At 32.9% G+C, this 23988-nt stretch overlaps 2 protein-coding genes across 2 annotated transcripts; one reads left to right on the top strand and one right to left on the bottom strand.

Moving 5' to 3' along the window:
* Positions 1 to 74: 74 nt before the first annotated feature.
* On the top strand, positions 75 to 17361 carry LOC111698700 (SET and MYND domain-containing protein 4). Its single transcript, XM_023469107.1, has 12 exons — positions 75 to 469; positions 1397 to 1458; positions 1659 to 1738; positions 3235 to 3301; positions 4226 to 4393; positions 6639 to 6744; positions 7788 to 8250; positions 11218 to 11376; positions 13461 to 13582; positions 14589 to 14742; positions 15689 to 15928; positions 17132 to 17361. The coding sequence occupies exons 1-12, from the start codon at positions 238 to 240 to the stop codon at positions 17316 to 17318; spliced, it is 2040 nt and encodes a 679-aa protein (XP_023324875.1). The 5' UTR covers positions 75 to 237; the 3' UTR covers positions 17319 to 17361.
* A 798-nt stretch (positions 17362 to 18159) lies between these two features.
* LOC111698707 (hornerin) lies at positions 18160 to 23967 on the bottom strand. The gene is made up of 5 exons (XM_023469115.1): positions 23956 to 23967; positions 23184 to 23469; positions 21894 to 21953; positions 20804 to 21251; positions 18160 to 19800 (listed from the first exon to the last, which is right to left on the bottom strand). The coding sequence occupies exons 1-5, from the start codon at positions 23965 to 23967 to the stop codon at positions 18537 to 18539; spliced, it is 2070 nt and encodes a 689-aa protein (XP_023324883.1). The 3' UTR covers positions 18160 to 18536.
* Between the last annotated feature and the right edge of the window lie 21 nt (positions 23968 to 23988).

Genomic DNA, 23988 nt, shown 5'->3' with positions numbered 1-23988 from the left:
TATCGGAGAAAGAGGGGAGAAAGCGAAAGCGATGTAAATATAGAGAAACATGTGTAGTTGGCTCTTCTCCAGGTTCTCCCTACAGTAGGGAGTAGAACCTTCCAGATCTCATATACGCTGACCCTACTCTGGGTATAGCTTGGAGCACCAGAAGCTTCTCCTACCTTCTCTACAGATGTAAATACAACATTATCCAAGTGTAAACTCCAGTCTAAAAGAAATCATAATAAGTCTAAAATGCCAGTGAAAGTTAAAATGGATGGTTTAGCAGATTCTCTCTTTTCCCAGGACGGAGAATTATCTAAACTGTACTCCGGGATCCGGAGTAAAATCAACAAGGAGAAGCTGAACCAGTTTCCGTCCCTCACCGCCCAGCAGAGGCTGGACTGGTTGGTTGGGTCTGGAGCAGAGTTTAAAGTTGTACCTGGAGAATCTATTAAAAACCTGGAAACTGCTCTAGAATATAAAGGAAGGATAATCTTTCACTTTTTTCTTTTTTCTTCTGATTTATACTTCCATGTCTTATCTCTCCCTATTTCCTTAACTTCTTATCCTACTCCCTATACTTCTTATCCTACTCCCTTTACCTCTTATCCTACTGCCTATACTTCTTATCCTATTTCCTTAACTTCTTATCCTATTCCCTTTACCTCTTATCCTACTGCCTATACTTCTTATCCTATTTCCTATACTTCTTATCCTATTCCCTATTCTTCTTATCCTACTCCCTATACTTCTTATCCTACTCCCTTTACCTCTTATCCTACTGCCTATACTTCTTATCCTATTTCCTTAACTTCTTATCCTTCTCCCTTTACCTCTTATCTTACTGCCTATACTTCTTATCCTATTTCCTATACTTCTTATCCTACTCCCTATTCTTCTTATCCTACTCCCTATACTTCTTATCCTACTCCCTATACTTCTTCTTATCCTACTCCCTTTACCTCTTATCCTACTGCCTATACTTCTTATCCTATTTCCTATACTTCTTATCCTATTCCCTATTCTTCTTATCCTAATCCCTATACTTCTTATCCTACTCCCTCTACTTCTTATCCTACTCCATATTCTTCTTATCCTACTCTCTACTTCTTATCCTACTCCCAATACTTCTTATCCTACTCCCTCTACTTCTTATCCTACTCCCAATACTTCTTATCCTACTCCCTCAACTTCTTATCCTACTCCCTAAACTTCTTATCCTACTCCCTCTACTTCTTATCTTAATCCCTTTATTTTTATCCTACTCTCTATACTTCTTATCCTACTCCCTATTCTTCTTATCCTACTCCATATTATTCTTATCCTACTCTCTACTTCTTATCCTACTCCCAATACTTCTTATTCTACTCCCTCCACAAAAGCGTATAAGTGAAAGAACTGATGAATATAGAGAAAGGGAATGAATTCTTCAGAAAGAATAATTTTGGTGAAGCCTATCAAAATTATACAAAGGTGAGCATTTAAAGTATATAATCAAATTTTATTGAAGTTTGTGTATAGTTCCTTTAAATATTATATAGTTTGTATATAGTCCCTTTAAATATTATATAGTTTGTGTATAGTCCCTTTAAATATTATATAGTTTGTGTATAGTCCCTTGAAATATTATGTAGTTTGTATATAGTCCCTTTAAATATTATATATTTATCTAGGCTTTGCAGTACTGTCCTGTTAACCTTGATAATCCGCCAGATCCAGCTAATAAACAGTACAGTATAATCTGGGCAAACAGGTAAATCTTGTACATAGCTTTGTACATAATGTTGTACACGTACTGTACGCTTCGGTTCATACCGGGCAGAATTTTCACCAGCTAAAGGAGCAATGTTAGGCAGGCGGCCATAAACCAAAACATTTTTACCTTCCATGCCACATTTAAGCTTTTTTGTATTCCGGCAGCCATGAGTCACAAACGTACTCTCTTCCATGCCACAGCATTTGAGTCTTCTGGCAGTTATTACGTTTTTAAATGATAAATTTAGTGGAATGAAATTGTGATTTTCAAAAATTCAGCGACGTCATGCAAAAGAAATACATAAAGATCTTTATATTTAAGCTTTAAACTGAAATGATGACGATTCCTTTTCCTCTAAAATGCTAAACTTACTATCCCCAAAATAAAATTCAATCTTTCCTCTAAAATAACTTGTTTTTGAAAACATTATGAAAAATAAAAATGATGCACCATAACATGCACTCTTAAAGTTCGAAGGACGCCCATAATCGAAAATTTGCACTATTTAACGAGAAAATTGCAGAACACATTTTTTGTGGAAATCTGTATCGCTTAGGTAATGACTTTTAATATTGTGATTTTTCAAATCTTTTCTTATTCTTTAAACAACCCTAAACAATTTGTCTCGGTGCCCACAATGCGTAAAATTATGTAAAATTTTCTTTGTATAATTTAAAGTAGTTTATAAATTGAAGACACAATTGAATGATCTTTAATAAACTTCGAAAATTTCATAAAGGTAGCTTTCGCGTAATGCGGCAGAATTTTTGAAAATTACAATTTCAAATCCCTAAATTTATCATTTAAAAAAGTCATAACTTTGTACATAGCTTTGTATATAACTTTCTACATAGCTTTGTACATACATATCTTTGTACATAGCTTTGTACATAGCTTTGTACATAGCATTGCACATAGCCTTGTACGTAGCCTTGTACATAAATATAAAAAGAGGCCTATACAACTGTGTAGTATAAGGACGACATTTAAGGAGTCTGTTGCGTATTTCTGTTGCTACAGACAAAAATGGGGTTTTCAATATCTTTAACATCAACATGTTATGGGAAATGGGTACATGCATCTGTGTACAGTACAATGTTTCGTGTCTAATGGACTATATATAATCATAAAAGTCGTCTTCCTATTTTTACAGTTTTATGGGTCTAGCACTGGTTAAGAAAAATTAGTAAAATGTGTAGGATGATATGTAACATATTTTCACAATGTTCAAACACATTATTTTAAAAAGTTGTCGTTGTATTTTAGTACTTTATCTTTGTTATAACTGTTATGTTTATGTGTGTCCCAATAAACATGGGATTTAAGACGAATTCATGATCGTCTTTGTTCAGTATTAACGAATTATACAGGAATTTCTTATTACACTAAGTACAACAGTCAAAATATAAACAAACAAAGACGATATAATAATCTTAGAGTCATCGAATTCCCGTGTATTTTGGGACACTCTGTATAATTGTACACTTGTACAGGAGTGCAGCTCTAGATGGCGCAGGATTGTACGCGGCAACTATACATGATATCGATATGGCTCTCAAGGTAAACTCTAATTTGTAATTTATTTATTAATCTCTACGTACAACTTGGAACAAAAAAAAAATATATGTAATTCGCATGAACAATGTCTATAAATTGTATTATTGTCATGTCGCACACCATTGACAAAGTACAACACTGCATCGATAAACACACTTAAATTTTTAAAAATTCCAAGCTTTGGTAAAAATAAATAGTTTTTCTTCAAAATATTTAATAAATAAAGAAGAAAAATTATTCGAGCTATGGTATTTTAATTTAGCTTTTTCTGATAAACTTTTGCAATTTCCACTTCTGCAAATTTGTTCACGAAAAAAGTTATTTTTTTTTTTCTTCAAAGATGTAAACAAAGAAAAATTATTAAAGCTATGGTATTTTTAATTTGCTTTCAAGGATAACATTTTACAATTTTCTCTTTTTCACATTTTTTTTAAAGAACACTAAAAATATTTTTTTTATATATAAAATTGTTAAATATCTACCAAATAAAAAAAGAAGTGTAAAGACTCTTTATTTCCTAGATATATATATCTAGATTTTATACTTATACTTCCATATTTATTTAGAGTGTGTATAGCTTTAATTGTAAAAGTTTTTTTCTTCAAAATTAAAAGAAAGTCTGTGCGTAAACATACGTTTTTACTCATTTGGATACAATCGCTCATTTAAAGCCCAATCGCGCTATTTGTAAGAATGGCTTATATTAACATTTATTTATTTTTAAATTTTAGTTTTTCAAAATATGTATATATAAAATAGTTGATGGTCGAAGTAATTAAACAGTGTGCTCACACGTCTGCACACACCCTGTCACAGTTCTTAATGTACTTCTTCATTTTCTCCACTATACTCTTGTTTTCCAATGTTTTTATCCTGTGCTTTAATTTTCCATCATGTTCTTGGTTAAACACTAATTTTTTGCTTTAGTTTGGTTATCCTCGTGAGCTCTGGTACAAGATCTACAAAAGGAAGGGGCACGCCCTCATCAAGATGAAGCAGTACCTGGAGGCCAGGGAGGCGCTGGAGGTCAGCCTCAAGAACATCGGGAGGTCGGATATTAAGAAGGAAAAGGATAGAGATAATTATAGAATGAGGGTAAGTTCTATGTTTTTTTTTGGTGAAGGATCAAATCCCAGAACTAAACCAAAACTTTAAATATTCAATACAAGGTTTTGATTCAAGGTTACTTTTCCCCTTTCTTACTTTCTTACTTTCTTACTTTCTTACTTTCTTACTTTCTTACTTTCTTACTCCAGAATCTAAATAACTTTAAGGTTCGGCTTGCTTTCTAAATTATCATTCAAATTAAAATTTAAAACATAGTTTTTGTATTTTTGACTTTTTTTAACAAATTGACTGGTTTAAAAGATTTTTGACCAACATATTTTTTTTTTGTAAACATAAGCATTAATAATTCAGACACCTCAAAAATTGAAATAAATGTGCTTTTGCGTTGTTAGGGGATACATTTATTTTTTAACTATTCTTTTCCAGCAAACTATTCTTTTATGCATTACTGGGAAATATAACAATAAAGCGGTGTTGTTATTCATGAATTAAAAAGAATTATAAAATTTGGATGACTTGCTTCTCTCTGAGTCTGTATATTATAAATTATAAATCAATGAAAAAATAAAATTAACAATAAGGCAAACATCATCAACATCATCAACATTATCAACAATATCAACATTATCAACATTATCAACATTATCAACATTATCAACATTATCAACATCAAAAAGGCACATTTCTTATTCTTAGCCTGGGCAGCACTGCTTGTGTTTAAATTCATCACAGTAGCTGCAACTCAGTACATTAATTTATTAGAGTTCCTGATTCCGTTCCTTAATCCACAGATTAGATATATACAGACTGCTAATCCTTAATCCAATCCACAGATTAGATATATACAGACTGCTAATAATTAATCCAATCCACAGACTAGATATATACAGACTGCTAATCCTTAATCCAATTCACAGACTAGATATATACAGACTGCTAATCCTTAATCCAATTATGGAACTTGTTGGTCGTGTACTCTAGTGGTAAACGATGCAACTTGTTGGTCGTGTACTCTAGTGGTAAACGATGAAACTTGTAGAAATATCGAAGATTCTAGTCTTTAATATATCTTTGTACTCTATTATCTCTGGTCCATACTAAACTACACACAAAAATGAGACAGTAAAGAAGACTCATGAAATATGACAATCCCAATTAAGTCTTTTGCTTTGAATATAGTTTTTAACGGTTTATTTAATGGTTTAGCAAAGAAGAAAACCAGTTTACAGTTGTAGAGAACCATAAATATAAAGAAACAGACAGAACATATAAATTATGTACACTGTACAGTCATCTCTGAAGTCTTATCTTTTGTGGGTATTCCTGTATGTCGACAAATTTACTCAAATTTTTCTTGAAATTTATTAAAATTTTAAACAAAATCTTTTGTGAAGCAAAATGATTAAAAGTTACAATAATTTATCTAAATAGTTAATTTAATATTAAATTAATTGAAATAAATGCAAACAAAAATCTGTTTAAACCATTATTTTTCTTGAAAATATAATGTTTCTGTAAGAGGGGGAAATGCTTAAAGAAAAATATTTTATTATCAATTTTGTCTCTTTTGTAGAAAATATAAAAAGAAAAGAACTTTATATTACGGAAAGATACTTTTTCACTTTTTCAAAATAACACACGAAAAATCTTAAAGATAAAGATTTCTGTTTTATACTAGGCAAAGAAATTTTGGCCGCTAGGTGAAATCCCTGAAATATCGAGAGCAGAGACACCTAGCAGTCAAATAATTGTCGTTTAAAGTACATTGTATATAAAACAAATATTATGAAAGATTATTCATACGAATGCATTGAATTGAATTCTACATTTGAAAACTTAATTTTTAATTTAATTAAATTATTTACGATCTGAGTAGAATAGTGCGCACCTCTGTAAATTTATATGGACACTACACTCTTGGTTATAAAACGTTTTTAACCATGTTCTCCTTATATGTAGATGCAACAGATAAAAGTAAGATTAGAGTAGCGATTAATATCGAATTCAATTCGTTATCGGACAACACCCCCTTTTTATTTTTCGCGAACACTCCCTTTAAACTATTAAAATATGACAATTCCAAGATTTAATTAAGTCTTCTGTCTAGAATATAGTTACAGGGAATAGAATTATGCATACAAGGAAATTCAGCACAGTCGTCTCCAATGTCTCATCCTTTGTGTGTAATCCCTAGATAAATTTATCTAGGGTGTAATCCTTTACAAAACTGGGTAGTACACAACATGAATCTAGTGCTAACCTATGTATTTAGGTTAGAAAGCAGATGACAGTGTTTAATGTAACCAAAACGTTGTACAACACGGAGTTAAATGAACGCAGTGATTCAGTTCTAGCCGCAGGGAAACCAGAAGATAGAGGTAAATCACATTATTTTTCGTAGCATACAACCAGTCCGATCTTACCCGTCACCCGACCCCATCTAGGGTTGTTAATCGTATTGGTTCTTTTTTTGTTTCTTGTTTTTGAATATATTTCTCTCAAGTTCATAGTATAGTTTATGCAAAAAAACGAACCAAAACGATTACCAACACAAGTCCCCATGAGAGAGACTTAAACAACAGCTTACACATGCATGACAACAGAACCGGTCCGACCTTTACCATACCTTACACGTGACAACAGAACCGGTCCGACCTTTACCGTACCTTACACATGACAACAGAACCAGTCCGACCTTTACATATCTTACACGTGACAACAGAACCGATCTGACCTTTACCATACCTTACACGTGACAACAGAACCAGTCCGACCTTTACCATATCTTACACGTGACAACAGAACCGGTCCGACCGTTACCATACCTTACACGTGACAACAGAACCAGTCCGACCTTTACCATACCTTACACATGACAACAGAATCAGGCTGACCTTTACCATACCTTACACATGACAACAGAACCAGTCCGACCTTTACCATACCTTACACATGACAACAGAACCAGTCTGACCTTTACCATACCTTACATGTGACAACTCATACTTATGACCTTATTTTCATGAAAAGGTTATATGTGTGTATTAAATTAATGCCAGTTTTTACTTATATGAATTTATAGTGACCCTCAATGTAGTTTTAATTGACTCTTCATTTAAAAAGTAGTATTTCCGATTCCCAAAAGGTTCCCTTCAATCCTATGCATTACCTTTAACTACGAGGCAGCTTTTTAGTTTTCTAATTTGAAAACTGTATAAATTTTGACAATATCCTTCCTTAGGTAAACCACAATTTTCCACAAATGAAAAGGATCAATTTTCATCTATAAAAATTAAAATTTCTCATTCATGCATAATTGAACAGACAAGGTAAACAGGAACTGCTTTGAATCCTGTCAATCTATATTTGGAGGGTCACTCAAAATTAAGTTAACAGTCCCTTCAAATTCTCTAATATTTAGGACTGACAAGTAAGCTGAAAATTTGCCAGGACGGTGCAAGGACAAAACTACAGGCTGAGGAGGACGTGTTACAGGAGGACGTTGTCCTCGCTCTCGACCCGTATGTAGCAGTTGTCAACGTGTCTGGAGGCCGAGCTGGGGGCAAGGTTTGCCCCCACACCCTTGAGAAAATGTTCCATCCAATCCCGTGCCGGTTTGGGAGTGAGGAAACCTTCAGCTCGGAAAAGTATAGAGACGAGGCGAGTGAATCGTATCATCAATACGAGTGGAGAATACTCTCAACTCTGAGCAAGGTCGGATTGCTGGAGAAGGGTCGCCTGGCATTGAGAATGATAACAATGATTAAACCTGGAGATCTGAAGAAGGTTTATGATCTTGTGCAGAAGAAAAAGAAGGTGGAGGAGGTGGAGGAAGGTTTAAGAACTCCTGTTAAGGCGTTTGATCTTCCAGTAGAGAATGTAAGGTAAAAACTCAAACAATTTTTAATCAATGAGTACCGTACAATGAGACCTATCAAACTATCCAATATAAGGAGACGATATTTTAACAAGCTTATGTTGTTATTAAGCAAATGGTTTGACTGGTAGTTGACAATCAGCTTAATACGTAATATGGGTCTGTTTACACTGCACAATTGCTATGTTTCATGTTCATTGGACTATCTTTGAATAATATACTGATTCTAACAGCCGTCTTAGTATTACATACTTTTATGGGATCCACTGTGCACAAATTTAAATGCACGATTTATTCAAGAATCGTGTTTATTTCGACTAAATCAAATATTCTAAAAATATATTCCGATTTCAATACGCATGACGAAAACCCCTATTTTAGATTATAAAGAAAAGGCCAAAAAACTCGATAATCGCTTTATTAAGATAAAAGTTTTAAGTCCTAGCTGTCCCAGAATTATTTAGAGAATTAAGTTTATAGCTGAAATTATTTTTGAGAGAAACATTGGTTCTCTAGAATATTTCTTTTTTAAATTTTATTTCATTAAAGAACTTTATTCTGATAATTTGTTCTGATTACTTTTTCATGGAAAATAGGATGATGAGTTTTTCATAGAATAGTTTGTCTGGATAAAAAATAAATTAAAATGTTGAAAATTAAATTAAAGACATTCTTTATCTCATATAATTAAATCATATGATGTGAAGGCTTTTTGATGCAGTTTGCTGTGTTTTATGATGTCAATATATTTAATAAATTTGTTTTGTTGCTACATCTGAATCAGATAGTACTTTCCACAGAGTAAAGAATATTATATAAAGTGAAAGATAGTTTTTTGTTTCGTTTTTAGAAACGATCGTTTCGTTTTCGGAAAAAAACGATCGTTTTTAAAAACGACCCACTCGTTTTGAACTTTTAGAAAACGAATAGCGATCGTTTTTGAAAAAACGACCGTTTTTGAAAAAATATTTTATTGACAATTATGTTAACGATCGTTAACGAAGGGTCGTCGTTAACGATCGTTAACGAAGTCGTCGTTAACGATCGTTAACGAAGGGTTGTCGTTAACGATCGTTAACAAAACGACGAACTTTATCAAAATGGTCATTTTGGAAAAAAAATTACATGCAACTTTATTGAATGTCGTCTTACATGAAGTTTAACGGTTGTGGGGGAGTTAAAACTCCTTGATATTTTCTTAAAAACTACTTAATGATAAGTACAGATGCCCTTCAGGTCGGCTTCCTCTCTTGGTTAACGATCGTTAACAAAAAGGGTCGTCGTTAACGATCGTTAATGAAGGGTTGTCGTTAACGAAGGGTCGTCGTTAACGATCGTTAACGAAACGACGAATTTTATAAAAACGATCGTTTTTAAAAACGATAGTTTTAACAACGACCATTTTTAAAAAACGAGCTTTTTAAAAAACGATCGTTTTTAAAAACGATCGTTTCGTTTTCGATTTTTCGACGTCGTTTTCATAACGAAATGATCGTTTTTCTGAAAAATGAAAACGTTAACATCCCTAAGTACAAGTAGGACTGGGCAAAGCTCTGTTAACGAAGCGAAGATTTTGGAAAATTATCGGAGCCCGTTAACGAACGGCAAAAACTTTTAATTTTAAAATGGTTCACTAGGGGTTTTTAGAATGGTTGAAACAAAAACGGGTTTTAAATAAAAAATGGCTATTCGAAAAATGGCTTTCAAATATTTTTGCCCCCGGAATAATAAAATAGTTTTAAAGTTTTTCATTTAAATTAACGATTTTTAAGTTTTTGAGTTTAATAAAAAATTATTTTAATTCACCTTCACGTTTTAAGGTCAATTTTATAACTTTATTAATAGAACTTGTTACAAATATGTCCAGGGATAAAACTTCTTTTCAGACTTAATTAAAGGAACTGAAGAACTCATATTTCAGAAAACTTTAATCTTTTCTGTTTATAATATTCTCTATGCTTTGGTATTTTCTCTTTATATCAAATTTAGCCTGATTTACAACGATGCCCTTTCCATGACTGATCATAGATTGATGAAATAACCATGTTTTCTAGCAAACGATTGACTAGTTTAAATTTTCTAGCAAACTATTGACAAGTTTCTATTTTCTAGCAAACTATTGACTGGTTTCAATTTTCTAGGAAACTATTGACTGGTTTAAATTTTCTAGCCGACTATTGACTGGTTTCAATTTTCTAGCTAACTATTGACTAGTTTCAATTTTTCGAGCCAACTATTGACTGGTTTAAATTTTCTAGCCGACTATTGACTGGTTTCAATTTTCTAGCCAACTATTGACTGGTTTCAATTTTCTAGCAAACTATTGATTAGTTTCAATTTTCTAGCCAACTATTGACTGGTTTCAATTTTCAAGCAAACTATTGACTAGTTTCAATTTTCTAGCAAACTATTGACTAGTTTCAATTTTCTAGCCAACTATTGACTGGTTTCAATTTTCTAGCAAACTATTGATTAGTTTCAATTTTTTAGCCAACTATTGACTAGTTTCAATTTTCTGTTTAATAAAAATTCATGCAGAAAGTGTCGAAATTTAACACAATTCAATATAAAAAACGACGATATCTTTCGTGTTTATTCAGAAAAAGATTTAAAGAGTTTTGTTGTGAATCAGAGGTTTACACTAGAAATCTCAAATACAGTCCAGTAAACAAGAATTAAGAAACCGCATGGGGTGACCTAAAAGCCTAGACAAGTCGTCCTAATTTATTTCCAAAATCTCATTAAATTCCTCTATTTTAAATTAAAACCCTGTTTTGCCGTGATTCAAGTAAATTGAGTGAATTTTTATTCCGTTTATCGCTTTTGTTTAATAAAGAGTCGAAATAAAATCTATTTTATGATTATTAAATATATTCTCATCGAAATGCCAGGAATTTTAATTTAAGACAGGACAAAATAATTCATGGCATTATAATTCATTAAAAAAAATATATAAAAACTGTAATTTTTCCAGTGGTGAAGAATCATTGTTGTGCTCCGTGTTGGCTCTCTACCTGACCAGATGCTTGAGTGTATCCGGATACCTAGATCCTGCCTCCTCCAGGAGCAACCAGGAGTTAGAGTTATTTCATCTTCTTTATCTAGCAGTTCTTATTGCTCTCCGCTATACCAGGTTACAAACAAGTTTTTTTGTTCGCCATTTTTCTGCTAAAAACAAAAAAAACTTTTTTTTGTCACCGTGATTCACTTTAACTTTCGTGGAACTTATTAGATCAACAGGAATGTTCTTAGTCTGGGTTTAATACTATAGTTGAGTTTAAAGAGAAAGTTTAGTTTGCAAAAAAATAAATTATAAATATCTTTTGTCTTTTTAAATATCTTATCAATTAGTCTTGGACCCCTAAACTTGAACTTTGATAATTTGGGAATTAGTAGAACAAGTGGAATATTCTTCGTTTACTTAAAATTTTCAAACTTGATTGAGTTGACTTTAAGAGAAGGTTTTGTTGAGTTCCCACGCTAGTCCATGACAAAATATTTGTTTAATTAATTTAATTAATTTCTCTTTTATATTGAAAAATATGTACCTTACATAGTTTTACTGTAGTTCGGTTCATTAAAACTATTTAATTAAATATTAGAATTTAAAGTTAATTTTCTTAGTTATACTCCTTCACTTTTATTCTTTAGAATAATATCTTTATTCGTTCTTCTCTTGTTACAATTATCATCCTTTATGTCACAACTTCTACAGATAATTCAGTGGGAACAATAAGATGTTGAATGAATGTCTACTTTTATCTTTTTTAATTTAAGCACTGTAGTTTTCAATATGATTTTTTCAATTTTTTTAGAGATTCGAACTTTTGTGCTGATATTGTTAATCTTAAACGATTGATATATCTGGTATGGGCACTTTTAAATTTGGGCATTAATGCTTGATTTCTCAATCAAAGTTATTACTGCAGATAGGGCTGGGCTTCGTTCCTTGGGAACGATCGTTCTTTTACGGAAACGAACGGAACAAAACAAACGATTTAAAAAAAAAGTAGGCACACACTCACCCCTACCTGTAGTCCGTCACAGAATATCAAAAAGGACTTAAATTAACCCTATCTCTGCTGGGGTACTTGAAAACCAGGATATGATGGGGGGGGGCAATTTCCCCCCCCCCCCTCTAAATCCCATGTTTGATGTCCAAATATGACAAATGATACATCATTAGAAAGCTCTTTTGCCCTACTTTTAGAATCTGCAAAAAAAATTTGAAAATTTGCAAAAAATGAATTTTTTATCGCAAAATCCAGATATAAAGTAAAAATGTTTGCAAAAAAAAATTGTCCAAAAAATGAAAAAATTATACATTTTTGAAAAGCCCTTGATCATGCCATTTCAAATATGCAAAATTTTTTGCAAAATTTTAAATAACCTGATTTTTAATCAAGAAAAACTAAAAATTTGGAAATTTCCTTTGACAGGTTGTTTGCAAAAAATTTGCATTTTTTTCGCAAAACTTGTGCAGTTCGTTTCCTTATGTCAAAGGCTTTCCAAAAAGCTAAATTTTATCAAAATCTGACAAGTGGAAGTGGGTCAAAACAAAGATTTAGTTTGTTACAGGAAAAAACAGTCATTCAGGCAGTGTGTCTGAGGACTCAGGCAGTTAGTATTAAAGCCTGGTTTTGGGCCTAAAAGGAGGGCTTTGGGTATGTAAGAAAAGTCAGAAAATTTCAACAGCCTCAGACTAACACTTTTTGAGTTATGTAAAAAAAAACTACGGGGGGGGGGGTCAAATTGACCAGCAGGAATAGGGTTAATCTGCAGATCTGCATAAGTTGGAGATGCTTGAACCTGAGATTCATAGTTTTAGAAATAATCTAGTTGAAAATTACTAAACCCATAGCGAGGAGCGACATGTCATAATAACAAGAATGTTTTCATACTCTACACAAATTGCTGTAACTTAATTAATATAAGTTATTTTTTTAATTAATTATTTTTTAATGACCATTTTATAGGAGTAGGACTGATTTGACTTGAAAAATACAAATGTTCATTAATAGTTTTTTCCGTGTTCGTATTTTTTTCAAAATTAACGGATTTAGCGGTTTCTGAACGGAATCTTCCGTAATTTTTTAAAAACACTTTCCATTGGTTAACGGAACGTTGCAATGTCCGGACCTATGCCATACTAGCCTAACCCTTTCCCTAAAAACCATTCCGTAAACACTAATTTGATTTTAATTTACAAATATTCAGGCCTATTGAAATTCTGGATGTTCCAAAACAGAAGGTTGGAATACTAGATACTGAGATAGTGAGAGATGTTTGTGGATTCGGTATCTATCCTGATATACATCAGATACAGCAGTCAGCTACAGGTTGGTTTATAGGATACAGTAGTCAGCTACAGGTTGGTGAATAGGAAACAGCAGTCAGCTACAGGTTGGTTTATAGGATACAGCAGTCAGCTACAGGTTGGTGTATAGGATACAGCAGTCAGCTACAGGTTGGTTTATAGGATACACAGCAGTAAGCTACAGGTTGGTGTATAGGATACATAGCAGTCAGCTACAGGTTGGTGTATAGGATACACAGCAGACAGCTACAGGTTGGAGTACAAGATACAGCAGACAACTACAGATTGGTGTATAGAATACAGCAGACAGCTAAAGGTTGGTGTATAGGATACAACAGACAGCTACAAGTTGGTGTATAGAATACAGCAGACAGCTAGCTACAGGTTGGTGTATAGGATACAGCAGACAGCTACAGGTTGGTGTATAGGATACAGCAGATAGCTACAGGTTGGTGTATAGGATACAGCAGACAGCTACAGATTGGTGTATATGATACAGGAAACAGCTGTAAGGTTGGTGTATAGGATACAACAGACAGCTACAGGTTGGTGCATATGATTCTTAGATAGTACAGGGTGGTCAACCAAACATAGGAATCATGTTTCAACTTTTTTGATCGTTCTTTAAAAATCAAGTTTACATAATGATGTTAATATTTGACTTCAAGCCCTAAGTTTTGGGACACATTTTGTAAAGCCTTTGAGACCTTTCATTTTTTTGCGAGATTTTTGGACACCCTGTATATAGCTACATATATATATATATATATATATGCATTTTTCTCATCAAAGAGGCTGTTTATGCAGGATATTTTACATATATTTGAAATATGTTTTAACTGTATATTTCTCATACAAGAAGTAAATTCTAAATGTGAATATAAAATAAAGAATTCAGTTGTAAAAATGAAATACATTTAAATATTTAAGCCAGTTTTAGAAAGCATTATATTTGGTTAGTTTATATGGCTACAAATGAGACAAATGTCGTCGGAAATATTAAAATTATTAATTTTTATAATATTTAGGTGGAAACTGTGACGTCATTCGTTGGTTTGTTGCAAAGAAACTGGTTCTATCTTCCTTTAGGAAGATAGAAAAAGGATCTTCTATAATTCTCTTCTCTGGTCCTGGTTTGTCGGAGCCGGAGAACAAGGGACCCAACGATATGATCACATTCAGGTTCGTAAACATTCCCTTTTAGATTAATGTTCTGGTTTCTTACAGATGATGTTATTAAAGCTCGTTTTTAAAGTCTCATTGTTTGTTGGTTATATCCCTGTGTATAAAGTTTGGGATTTCAACGCTCGGCTGTTCATGTATATATGCAGCTTATTATGGACATAACAGGTTGGTCATTTCATTTTTTCGTAGATAGTTTTTTGAATTCAGGTAGATGTTTTATTAAAATTTGTTCGAGAGTTCATATGAAACTGGTAAAGGTATATCAAAAATTCTATGAAACATGCATATTTAATAATTCAGATAAATTAAATTAAAAGTAAAAAATTACAAAAAATGAATTATAGCCAACAAATTATTTTAAAAGTAATTTTTCATTTCTTTGCCAATTTTTGTTTTATTGGTTTTCGAAACTGAATTTTGCATTATTAAATTTTCTAGTTCTCATATCTTTGCAACCTGATTATGTAAACCTTTGATATCTCAAACTTAATCTGACTAATCTGAAATATCAATGGTCAATAACAAATTAGATACAAGGGATTTAAAAATCAGAGCTTGTGGCAATAACTCCGTTCCGGTCCAAGAAAATGGGGTGTGGTGTGGCGCGACATTTTTGATTTTCTATTTTCCGGTTACTTTTCTAGTTTCCGGTTACTTTTCTAGTTTCTGGTTACTTTTCTAGTTTCCGGTTACTTTTCTAGTTTCCGGTTACTTTTCTAGTTTCTGGTTACTTTTCTAGTTGCCGGTTACTTTTCTAGTTTCCGGTTACTTTTCTAGTTTCCATTTACTTTTCAAGTTGCCTGTTACTTTTTGAAATAAATATATATAATATCTATTCAAGAGAAGTCGCTTATTTTGCAGTAAATGTTGAATGACTGCTAAAGAAGCGGATATTTTTTCATTTCGAATATTAGAAATTGTCCTTACTGCCCCTTTTGTTTAGGTGTGGTAACGAATTGTGCACCAACTCCTTCCCCTTAAAGGAAAACACGAAGGAGAAGATAATCAGCTGCCCCCTGGAGGACTGCCGCCTCAAGACCAATATCTGGGAGAGGCTGAGGTTAATCCAGAAGCTGAAGAAAGATTTTGCATCAGCTAAGGAAGAGTTGGAGAGGAATGAGGTGACTCTAGCAAGAGATATACTTAAGGATACCATAGAAGAGTGGGATAGAATAATAATTAGGTAAAGTTACTAATATTTCATTTTTTAAATAAAATTTTCAACAATTTTATATAATGCATTTTTCAGTTATACAACGTTACACTTTTTATAAGTTGAACTTTGAAATAGAAATCCTTTCGTTAAGATATTCAATCAAATCACTATTAGTTTTTCAAACGTTAGACTTACAAACTCCCCTTGGAAACAAAACATTTCTTCACGTTATGGTCAAAAAAAGTGTAGATATTAGAAAAATAACGTTTCATTTCCACAAAACGCTAACGTTGGGGGTATGTTCCTCTAACGTTAACGTTAGGTATGAGATCCTACAAAGTTAACATTTAACGTTCACGTTATATAGAATATATCCAAACGTTACACATTACTGTAACGTAACGTACAAAAACGTACATTTTACGTTACGTTATACACTATCGTTGACATCTCTAACATATACTACACATATACTACATATACTACACATATACTACATATACTACACATATACTACATATCTCACACATATACTACATATACTACACATATACTACATATACTACACATATACTACATATACTACATATCTCACACATATCTTACACATATCTTACACATATCTTACACATATCTTACACTAATTGTTGCTATTTATTTCACTTCCAATCATTTTAGCTTTAACCGTTGCTCTGCAAGCTGCCAATGTTCTTTGAAAATTATATTTAAAGTATTATTCTATTCAAAGGAATTAAGTCTTTGCCACAAACTCGAATTTTTTAATCCATGTATTACTCCTCCCCAATTTCGTGAACCTTAGAAATTTTAAACTATATATTCGGTAAAATTAAATATCAAAGGTTTACATCATCAGGTAGCAATTAGATTAAGGATTTGATTTTCAATTAATTTTTTTAACATTGCTGCTGCATTCGATACAAAATTCACCTGGAAGAGACTTAATTCCATTTCACCCTCCATTTAAGTAGATACATGCACGATTTAGAATAATGACGAAATAAAACCGACGATATCTTCCTTGTTGTATACAGTTGAGATATATATTATACAGTTGAGATATATATTATACAGTTGAGATATATATTATACAGTTGAGATATATATTATACAGTTGATATATATTATACAGTTGAGATATATATTATACAGTTGAGATATATATCATATACAGTCCCTTTAAATCATGTTTAACAACATCTTTATGTTAAGGCCGTACAAGGAGGTGACCCAGCTGGAGAAGGTGTACGTGAAGAGTCTGCTCTGTGATATCGGGGACCATGAGAGGAACCTTGTGGAGGGAAACCAGATGGGGCAAATTATAAATATGAAGAAGAAACCGAATATTATGCCGGAAACTGAGCCAGCTGAACAGGACACTTCTCTTGTCAAAGTTTAGAAACAAATAAATTAATTGAGTAATAAAAAAAAATTTGATTGTATTTTCCTAGTCTGAAGGAATTGCACATATGATACAAACAGAATTCAGTCCTTGCCAAAATCTTAAATTTTCGAATCTTTATATCATTGCAACCTGATAGTGTTAATCTTTGATATTTCAAGTTTAGATTATTTGAACTAATAGAAATCATGTAGTTTGAAATATCCAAGGACTCCGACATTTGGTTGTAAAGATAAAGGGAGTAGGCTGCTATGAAATACTTTTAAAACCAGAAAACAAAGGAATATGTAGACGACATTATAGCCATACTTAAGTTTATTTGATTATAAAAAGCAAATAGTTTTACTATGAAACTTATTAAATCAGTTTGGTGAAACAGGTCTACCTACACTGCACTATTGCTTTGTCTCGCTCCATCGACTTTTTGAAGTTAACTTGATTCTAACAGAAGTCTTCTTATTTCAGAGTTTTCTGGTTATTAGAAGTTTATAGTAAATAGTCAATTAAACTAACTTTTAAAATAAAAAAGAATAATAAAGTATTTATAAAACAGGGGGAGGGGCGATTAAAATTTACCCCCCCCCCCTAGTGTTTCTATATTATAAATATATGAATATATCTTTCTTTCTTTTTTTATTCACAAAAATGATTATTCTGTCTAAGATTCCTGTCAAAGAAGTCTAGAGCACTTTCTTAGATTTTCCAATATTAAGAAAAATAACAAGTTATATATTTTATAATTATACGATCTAGAAAATGTTATAAAACTTTAACTTAGAAGAATTAAAACTTTAGAAAACTTAACAAATAACAATTGTAAAATAAAACAATATTAAAGGGACTGTAAACAATATTAAAGGGACTGTAAACAATATTAAAGGGACTGTAAACAATATTCCAAGTGACCCTCCAATTAAAGAGCATGCCATTCACAAAGATACACTTCACACCTTTATCAGAGAAAGAATCGTTATTTTGCTTTCTTTTTCATAAATCCGCACAAGACATACAGAGAAAATAAGATCGAACATAATCTTTTTTTAGAAAGAAAAACAAAACTATCTTTGTTTTTTGCTCTAATGAAGGAGTACCGCTGTGAATCAGACACGCCCCCTTTTTTAATAGAGCCTCACATGTCTTTTATTTTGCCCCTTTGTATAACAATTATCTAACTATACAGTAATATTCATGATATCTATAAAAATAATGGCCTTTCTATTTAAATCCGAAACTAGACTGGGAGCCATTGGGCCTGGCAGGACTTTTAGGTTCAGTAAATATATCCGGGAAACCTTGCTGTTGTGTTTGTTGTGACGGTTGCTGTTGTTGTTGTTGTTGTTGTGCTTGATTTTCATTTTTGTCTTCCTCATCAAAATCGTAATGAATTGTGCTGTACCGATCATAATCATATTCATATTGAGGTTTACCGGAAGGTGGAGGGCTGGGAGGCGGCGGAGGGTTTCCTTGGGCGGAGAATAAATCTGGAAAATCTGTAGTAAAACCTGTGTTGCGTTCTCCCTCTTCTACCTGGGACCTGGAGTTGGAATCACCAAAATCTACCGTATATTCGTCCTGACTTCCGCCATTACTCTGCCTTGATGTATCCTGGAATATATCTCCGCCAAATCCTTGATTCTCCGGTCTGCTTCCGCCCTGGAAATATCCAGAGCCACCCTCTCTTTGCTGTCTCGTGTCAAAGTTTTGATATCCTCCATTCTCTGCTTCAGGATTGTATCCATATGCTTGATTTCCATTTTCTCCTTCATTATAACCATGACTATCTTGTTGATATCCACTCTGGTCATCATGATATTCGTTCTCTCCTTCATGATATCCACCCTCTCCTCCGTGGTATCCTTCCCCTTCAGAACTATATCCTTCATCTTCTGCAAGATATCCTTGTACTCCTCCATTATTTCCCTCTCCATTATACTCCCCAGAACCTCCATTGTGGACATTTCCACCATCAGCGCTTCCAAATCCGCCTTCGTTAAAACCGAAGCCATCTCCAGCTCCATTAAATTCGTTTCCAGCTCCATTATATCCCTGTATATCTCCACTATGACCACCTTTACCTCCATTATATCCCTCTCCGCCTCCATTGTATCCTTCTCCGCCTCCATTGTATCCCTCTGCTTCTCCATAATATCCCTTTCCGCCTTCGTTATACCCGTCTCCGCCTCCATATCCATTGCCACCTCCAGTATACCCGTCTCCGTGTTCATTATACCCGTCTCCGCCTCCATTATATCCCTCTCCGTCTCCACCATACCCGTCACCGCCTCCATTATATCCCTCTTCGTCTCCAATATGTCCCGCTCTACCTCCATTGTGTCCCTTTCCGGCTCCATTATATCCCGCTCTACCTCCATTATATCTGTGAGTTCCATCCCGCTCTGCATTGAAAGGTTGGAATGGATCTTGTGAATCCTTGAAACCAAAACCGTCATCGTAGTCATCAAATCCATTATTGTTGTATCTAAACATAAGCAAATCCATTATTGTTGTATCTAAACATAAACAAATACATAACAGAAAGGAAGCTTTAATATTTCAAACTAAGAATATTTAATCTAACGGAATTCAAAGTTTGAAATATCTATGACACTGGGTTGCAAAGATATAGGGACAAGAAAATAGTTTGAATAAATTCCTGTAAAAACAAATTTGTCTTTTAAAATAAAACTGAGAATATTGATATTATTTGTATCTTCATCAATTGTATCTATTCAACTTTAAGATTATTTTTAAGATTTAATTTTTTAAAATCTCTAAGAAATCTTAGAAGCAGAAGTTTTTTTCTCAGATTATGATTAGAAACTGTCATCAGAGCTCTAACCTTTATAGGACTGAAAACTCAAAAGTTCCAATAATGAATTTGCAAAAAAATGTCAAATAATATCACGAGAAACAAGTATTTAAATCATAAAGCTAACTATTATTATTATTTGAGCAATCATTAATTTTTTAGTACATTTTAAAAATAATAGCGATAGTGGATATATTTAACACACCTTCTGCAAATCATTTATTTTTAAAACGTATTCAAAGGATTACTGAAAACATATGTTTGCAGAAAAAAGATAAAAATGTTTAGACATTTTTTGCAAGACAATATAATTTATATTTTAAACTTATTTTGAACTTTGTTAGAAGTAAAACTTATTTTATCTAATTTTCAGAGAATTTTTACAGTTTTATGGTTCCTGGAACAATGAATAACGAATAAGTTTCCAAACTAAAAAGTTAGATATTTTCAATGCAAGATCACTTTTTTTTGAATATTCAAAAATCATTTTCGTAGAGTTATAAAGAAACTACTTCTGATTTTCTCATACCTATATCAGACACCTAGCTTTGAAACTTTGAATTTTGTTAGATCAAATAGCCTAAAAGAAGAACAACGAGTGGACAGAGCCAAAAGCCAATATTGTCTGAATTGTATAAAAATACAAAAAGAAAATCTATAGAAATAAATTTACCTTGGATCGTTTTCTATATTCTGTTCTACAGCTGCCTCAGCAGCAACCTCTATCCCATCAACATCTTCAGGACCAGACCCACCCTTGAGCACATTCCGTTCTACCAGGTTCTCATAGTACTCCGGAGCTAATCCTTCGTACACAGCCGGCTTACCGGAGCCGTAAACCGGAGTTTTGGATCTCTTATTCTTGTATTTAAATCCGTCCTGAGAAAACGAGTTTCGAGCAGGTTCGAAGCTTGCAAGGTTTAGAGAACTGGGTTCGGGAATGTTGAATCCGAGAGATTTTACTCCACGTCGGCCAAGATCTGGATCGTTGTAGTTTTGTTGGAACCTGGAGCGAGGAATATGAAACCCGTGACCTCCTTCATCCATCTCTTTAGCTCCATGGTATCCAACCCTCACATATTCTTCATCGTGGGGTTCGGAGTAGAGGTTCTCCTGGTACCCTTTACACCACACAGAAATATTAAAACTTTTTATTAAACGAAAACTTATAACGCGTCGTGTAAAATTAAAGTATTTTTAATTACATTTTTGTGCACAATTGTTTTAATAAATGTTTTAATTTCTAAATATAACATACTTACTTATAACGCGTCGTGTAAAATTAAAGTATTTTTAATTACATTTTTGTGCACAATTGTTTTAATAAAGGTTTTAATTTCTAAATATAACATACTTACACTCACGAAGCAGGACTCTAATAATGTTAATTTCAATTTAATTTTCTAGTGTACAATGTCAAGCATGAAATGTATGATGTACATAATGATATTGCATATAACGTTGAATCTCTGTTTGTCTTGACCGATTTGCCTCAAATTTTTATTGGAGGAACTCGGAAGAACCACAAAATTGTTCTAAGCTTAGTTTTTAGATTCTAAGTTGAGTACTTAGATGGCTATAAACTTAATTTACGCCAAAGCACGGGTAAACGGCGGGAGTAACTATAAGTACTCTCCAGGCAATTCTGGGTTCTCAAGCTAGTAATGTAAAATGTACAATGTAAAATGTACAATGTAAAATGTACAATGTAAAATGTACAATGTAAAATGTACAATGCAAAATGTAATGTATTTCAAAGTTTCCTTGTGGAAGAATCGGAGAACTAATGCCTTGGTTCTGAAAGCCTGCATACGAACCAATTCCTAGAAATTAAGAAATTCTACAGTAAGACAAATAAAATTGTAGAATAAGAAGACGACAATAAGACTCAAGATATGTTTTTAAATAATCAAATATAAAACACAGTACAGTAAACAAAGAACCGTTTTTTATTGATTTGATGATGCAGCAACTAGTAAAACTGTTAGCTTTATATCAACAAATAAACAGAAAATACTTAAATATATTTGTTGATTGTATATTAGGGGTGTATTTTTAATTTCAAAAATAACTTTTTTCACAAGGAATATTGGGCGGATGGGCTTACCTCCATTATATCCNTGATATCAGTTCGCCCCTCCCCCCCCCCCTGCAGTTAGGTTTTTTCCAGGGTTTTACTTGCTGACAACTTTTCTATAAAAGATATTAAAAATGATGAAAAACTTGCCTTTTAATGTCACATTTTAAAATTTTCCCCCAGGCTCACATCATATACAATTATTCAATAAATGAGGCCCCTTTATGCGAGCCCCCTCCCCCCACGTGGACACGCGTAGGGGGGGTGGCACGTGCACCAAATGCCCCCCTTCCTAGTGCGCACCAGCCACTGTACTTGTATACGTACATTTTTAGAATATATGAAATGTACTTTAATACAATTACCGAAAAATTACAAATAAGACAAATTGTAATTTTAAATTGATATAAAAAATTATTTTCAGATTAATTTTAGTCTTCCTTGGAATTTTCGTGGACACTTCCTTTAAGGAGATCAATACCATGCATGTTTAAAGAGACCAATACCATGCATGTTTAAAGAGATCAATACCATGCATGTTTAAAGAGACCTAAACCATGCATGTTTAAAGAGACCAATACCAGGCATGTTTAAAGAGACCAATACCATAAATGTTTGTGAAATTCGATCTATTTCTCTCTGATGAACATGTTTAAAGAGACTTATACCATGCATGTTTAAAGAGACCAATACCATAAATGTTTGTGAAATTCGATCTATTTCTCTCTGATGAAGTTTATTCACATAAGACATAAAAAAAAATTTCCCAAGAAATATCATTATAACGTATTGACATTAAAAGTTAGCGGCAGAATAATTTCACTCTTCCTTTGAATTTCCGCGAACTTGACCTTTTCATTTAACGTTGTTGATGGGGTTCGCAACTTCACAGTTTTGTAGATTGAAATTCTTTTGAAATTACGTATAAAGTCGACTAAGTATATCTTACTTCAACCAGAAAAGTGTAATCATATACCTGGAGAACCAGGATATGAACTTCTATCAAAGTTTCCGGTTTGCCCTGCTTGCCCTCCTTGCCCGCTCTGAATTCCTTGTCCGTGACCAGGATATCCATTAGATACTGCAGGATTATTATATTCTTGGCCTGGGCGTCCGGCCGGCCGATTATCAGTACCGCCGAACAGATCGTCACCAAAATCAAAATTTCTATTTTCGTTTTTATCAAACTCGAATTTGCCGGCCCAGCCAAAGGAAGGATCAAAGGGAAGCTTTTTATCAACATCAGCCAAAGGGTCTCCAATCTAAATAATGTTCAGAGTTAATTAGACAAAGGGTCTCCAATCTAAATAATGTTCAGAGTTTATTNATAGTAGATAGTAGATAGTAGATAGTAGATAGTAGATAGTAGATAGTAGATAGTAGATAGTAGATAGTAGATAGTAGATAGTAGATAGTAGATAGTAGATAGTAGATAGTAGATAGTAGATAGTAGATAGTAGATAGTAGATAGTAGATAGTAGATAGTAGATAGTAGATAGTAGATAGTAGATAGTAGATAGTAGATAGTAGATAGTAGATAGTAGATAGTAGATAGTAGATAGTAGATAGTAGATAGTAGATAGTAGATAGTAGATAGTAGATAGTAGATAGTAGATAGTAGATAGTAGATAGTAGATAGTAGATAGTAGATAGTAGATAGTAGATAGTAGATAGTAGATAGTAGATAGTAGATAGTAGATAGTAGATAGTAGATAGTAGATAGTAGGAAGAATACTTTGTTTGCAAACGGTTTCCCCCATAATTAATATAAGAATACATTT

The sequence above is a fragment of the Eurytemora carolleeae genome, unplaced genomic scaffold, assembly GCF_000591075.1.
Source record: "Eurytemora carolleeae unplaced genomic scaffold, Eaff_2.0 scaffold258, whole genome shotgun sequence".
In the NCBI taxonomy this organism is placed as follows: domain Eukaryota; kingdom Metazoa; phylum Arthropoda; class Copepoda; order Calanoida; family Temoridae; genus Eurytemora; species Eurytemora carolleeae.
Note: the sequence above shows the minus strand (reverse complement) of the source record. Positions and strands in the feature narration are given on the sequence as shown.

What these genes read in the sequence shown, in the direction of transcription:
- LOC111698700 (XM_023469107.1), top strand. Translation starts at nt 238, where the DNA reads ATGCCAGTGAAAGTTAAAATGGATGGTTTAGCAGATTCTCTCTTTTCC. An exon ending in ATATCGATATGGCTCTCAAG is followed by an intron (nt 3,302 to 4,225) that starts GTAAACTCTAAT and finishes TTTTTGCTTTAG; the next exon opens with TTTGGTTATCCTCGTGAGCT. An exon ending in CTTCCAGTAGAGAATGTAAG is followed by an intron (nt 8,251 to 11,217) that starts GTAAAAACTCAA and finishes TAATTTTTCCAG; the next exon opens with TGGTGAAGAATCATTGTTGT.
- LOC111698707 (XM_023469115.1), bottom strand. An exon ending in TTCATATCCTGGTTCTCCAG is followed by an intron (nt 21,954 to 23,183) that starts GTATATGATTAC and finishes CTTAATTTCTAG; the next exon opens with GAATTGGTTCGTATGCAGGC. An exon ending in AATATAGAAAACGATCCAAG is followed by an intron (nt 19,801 to 20,803) that starts GTAAATTTATTT and finishes GCTTATGTTTAG; the next exon opens with ATACAACAATAATGGATTTG.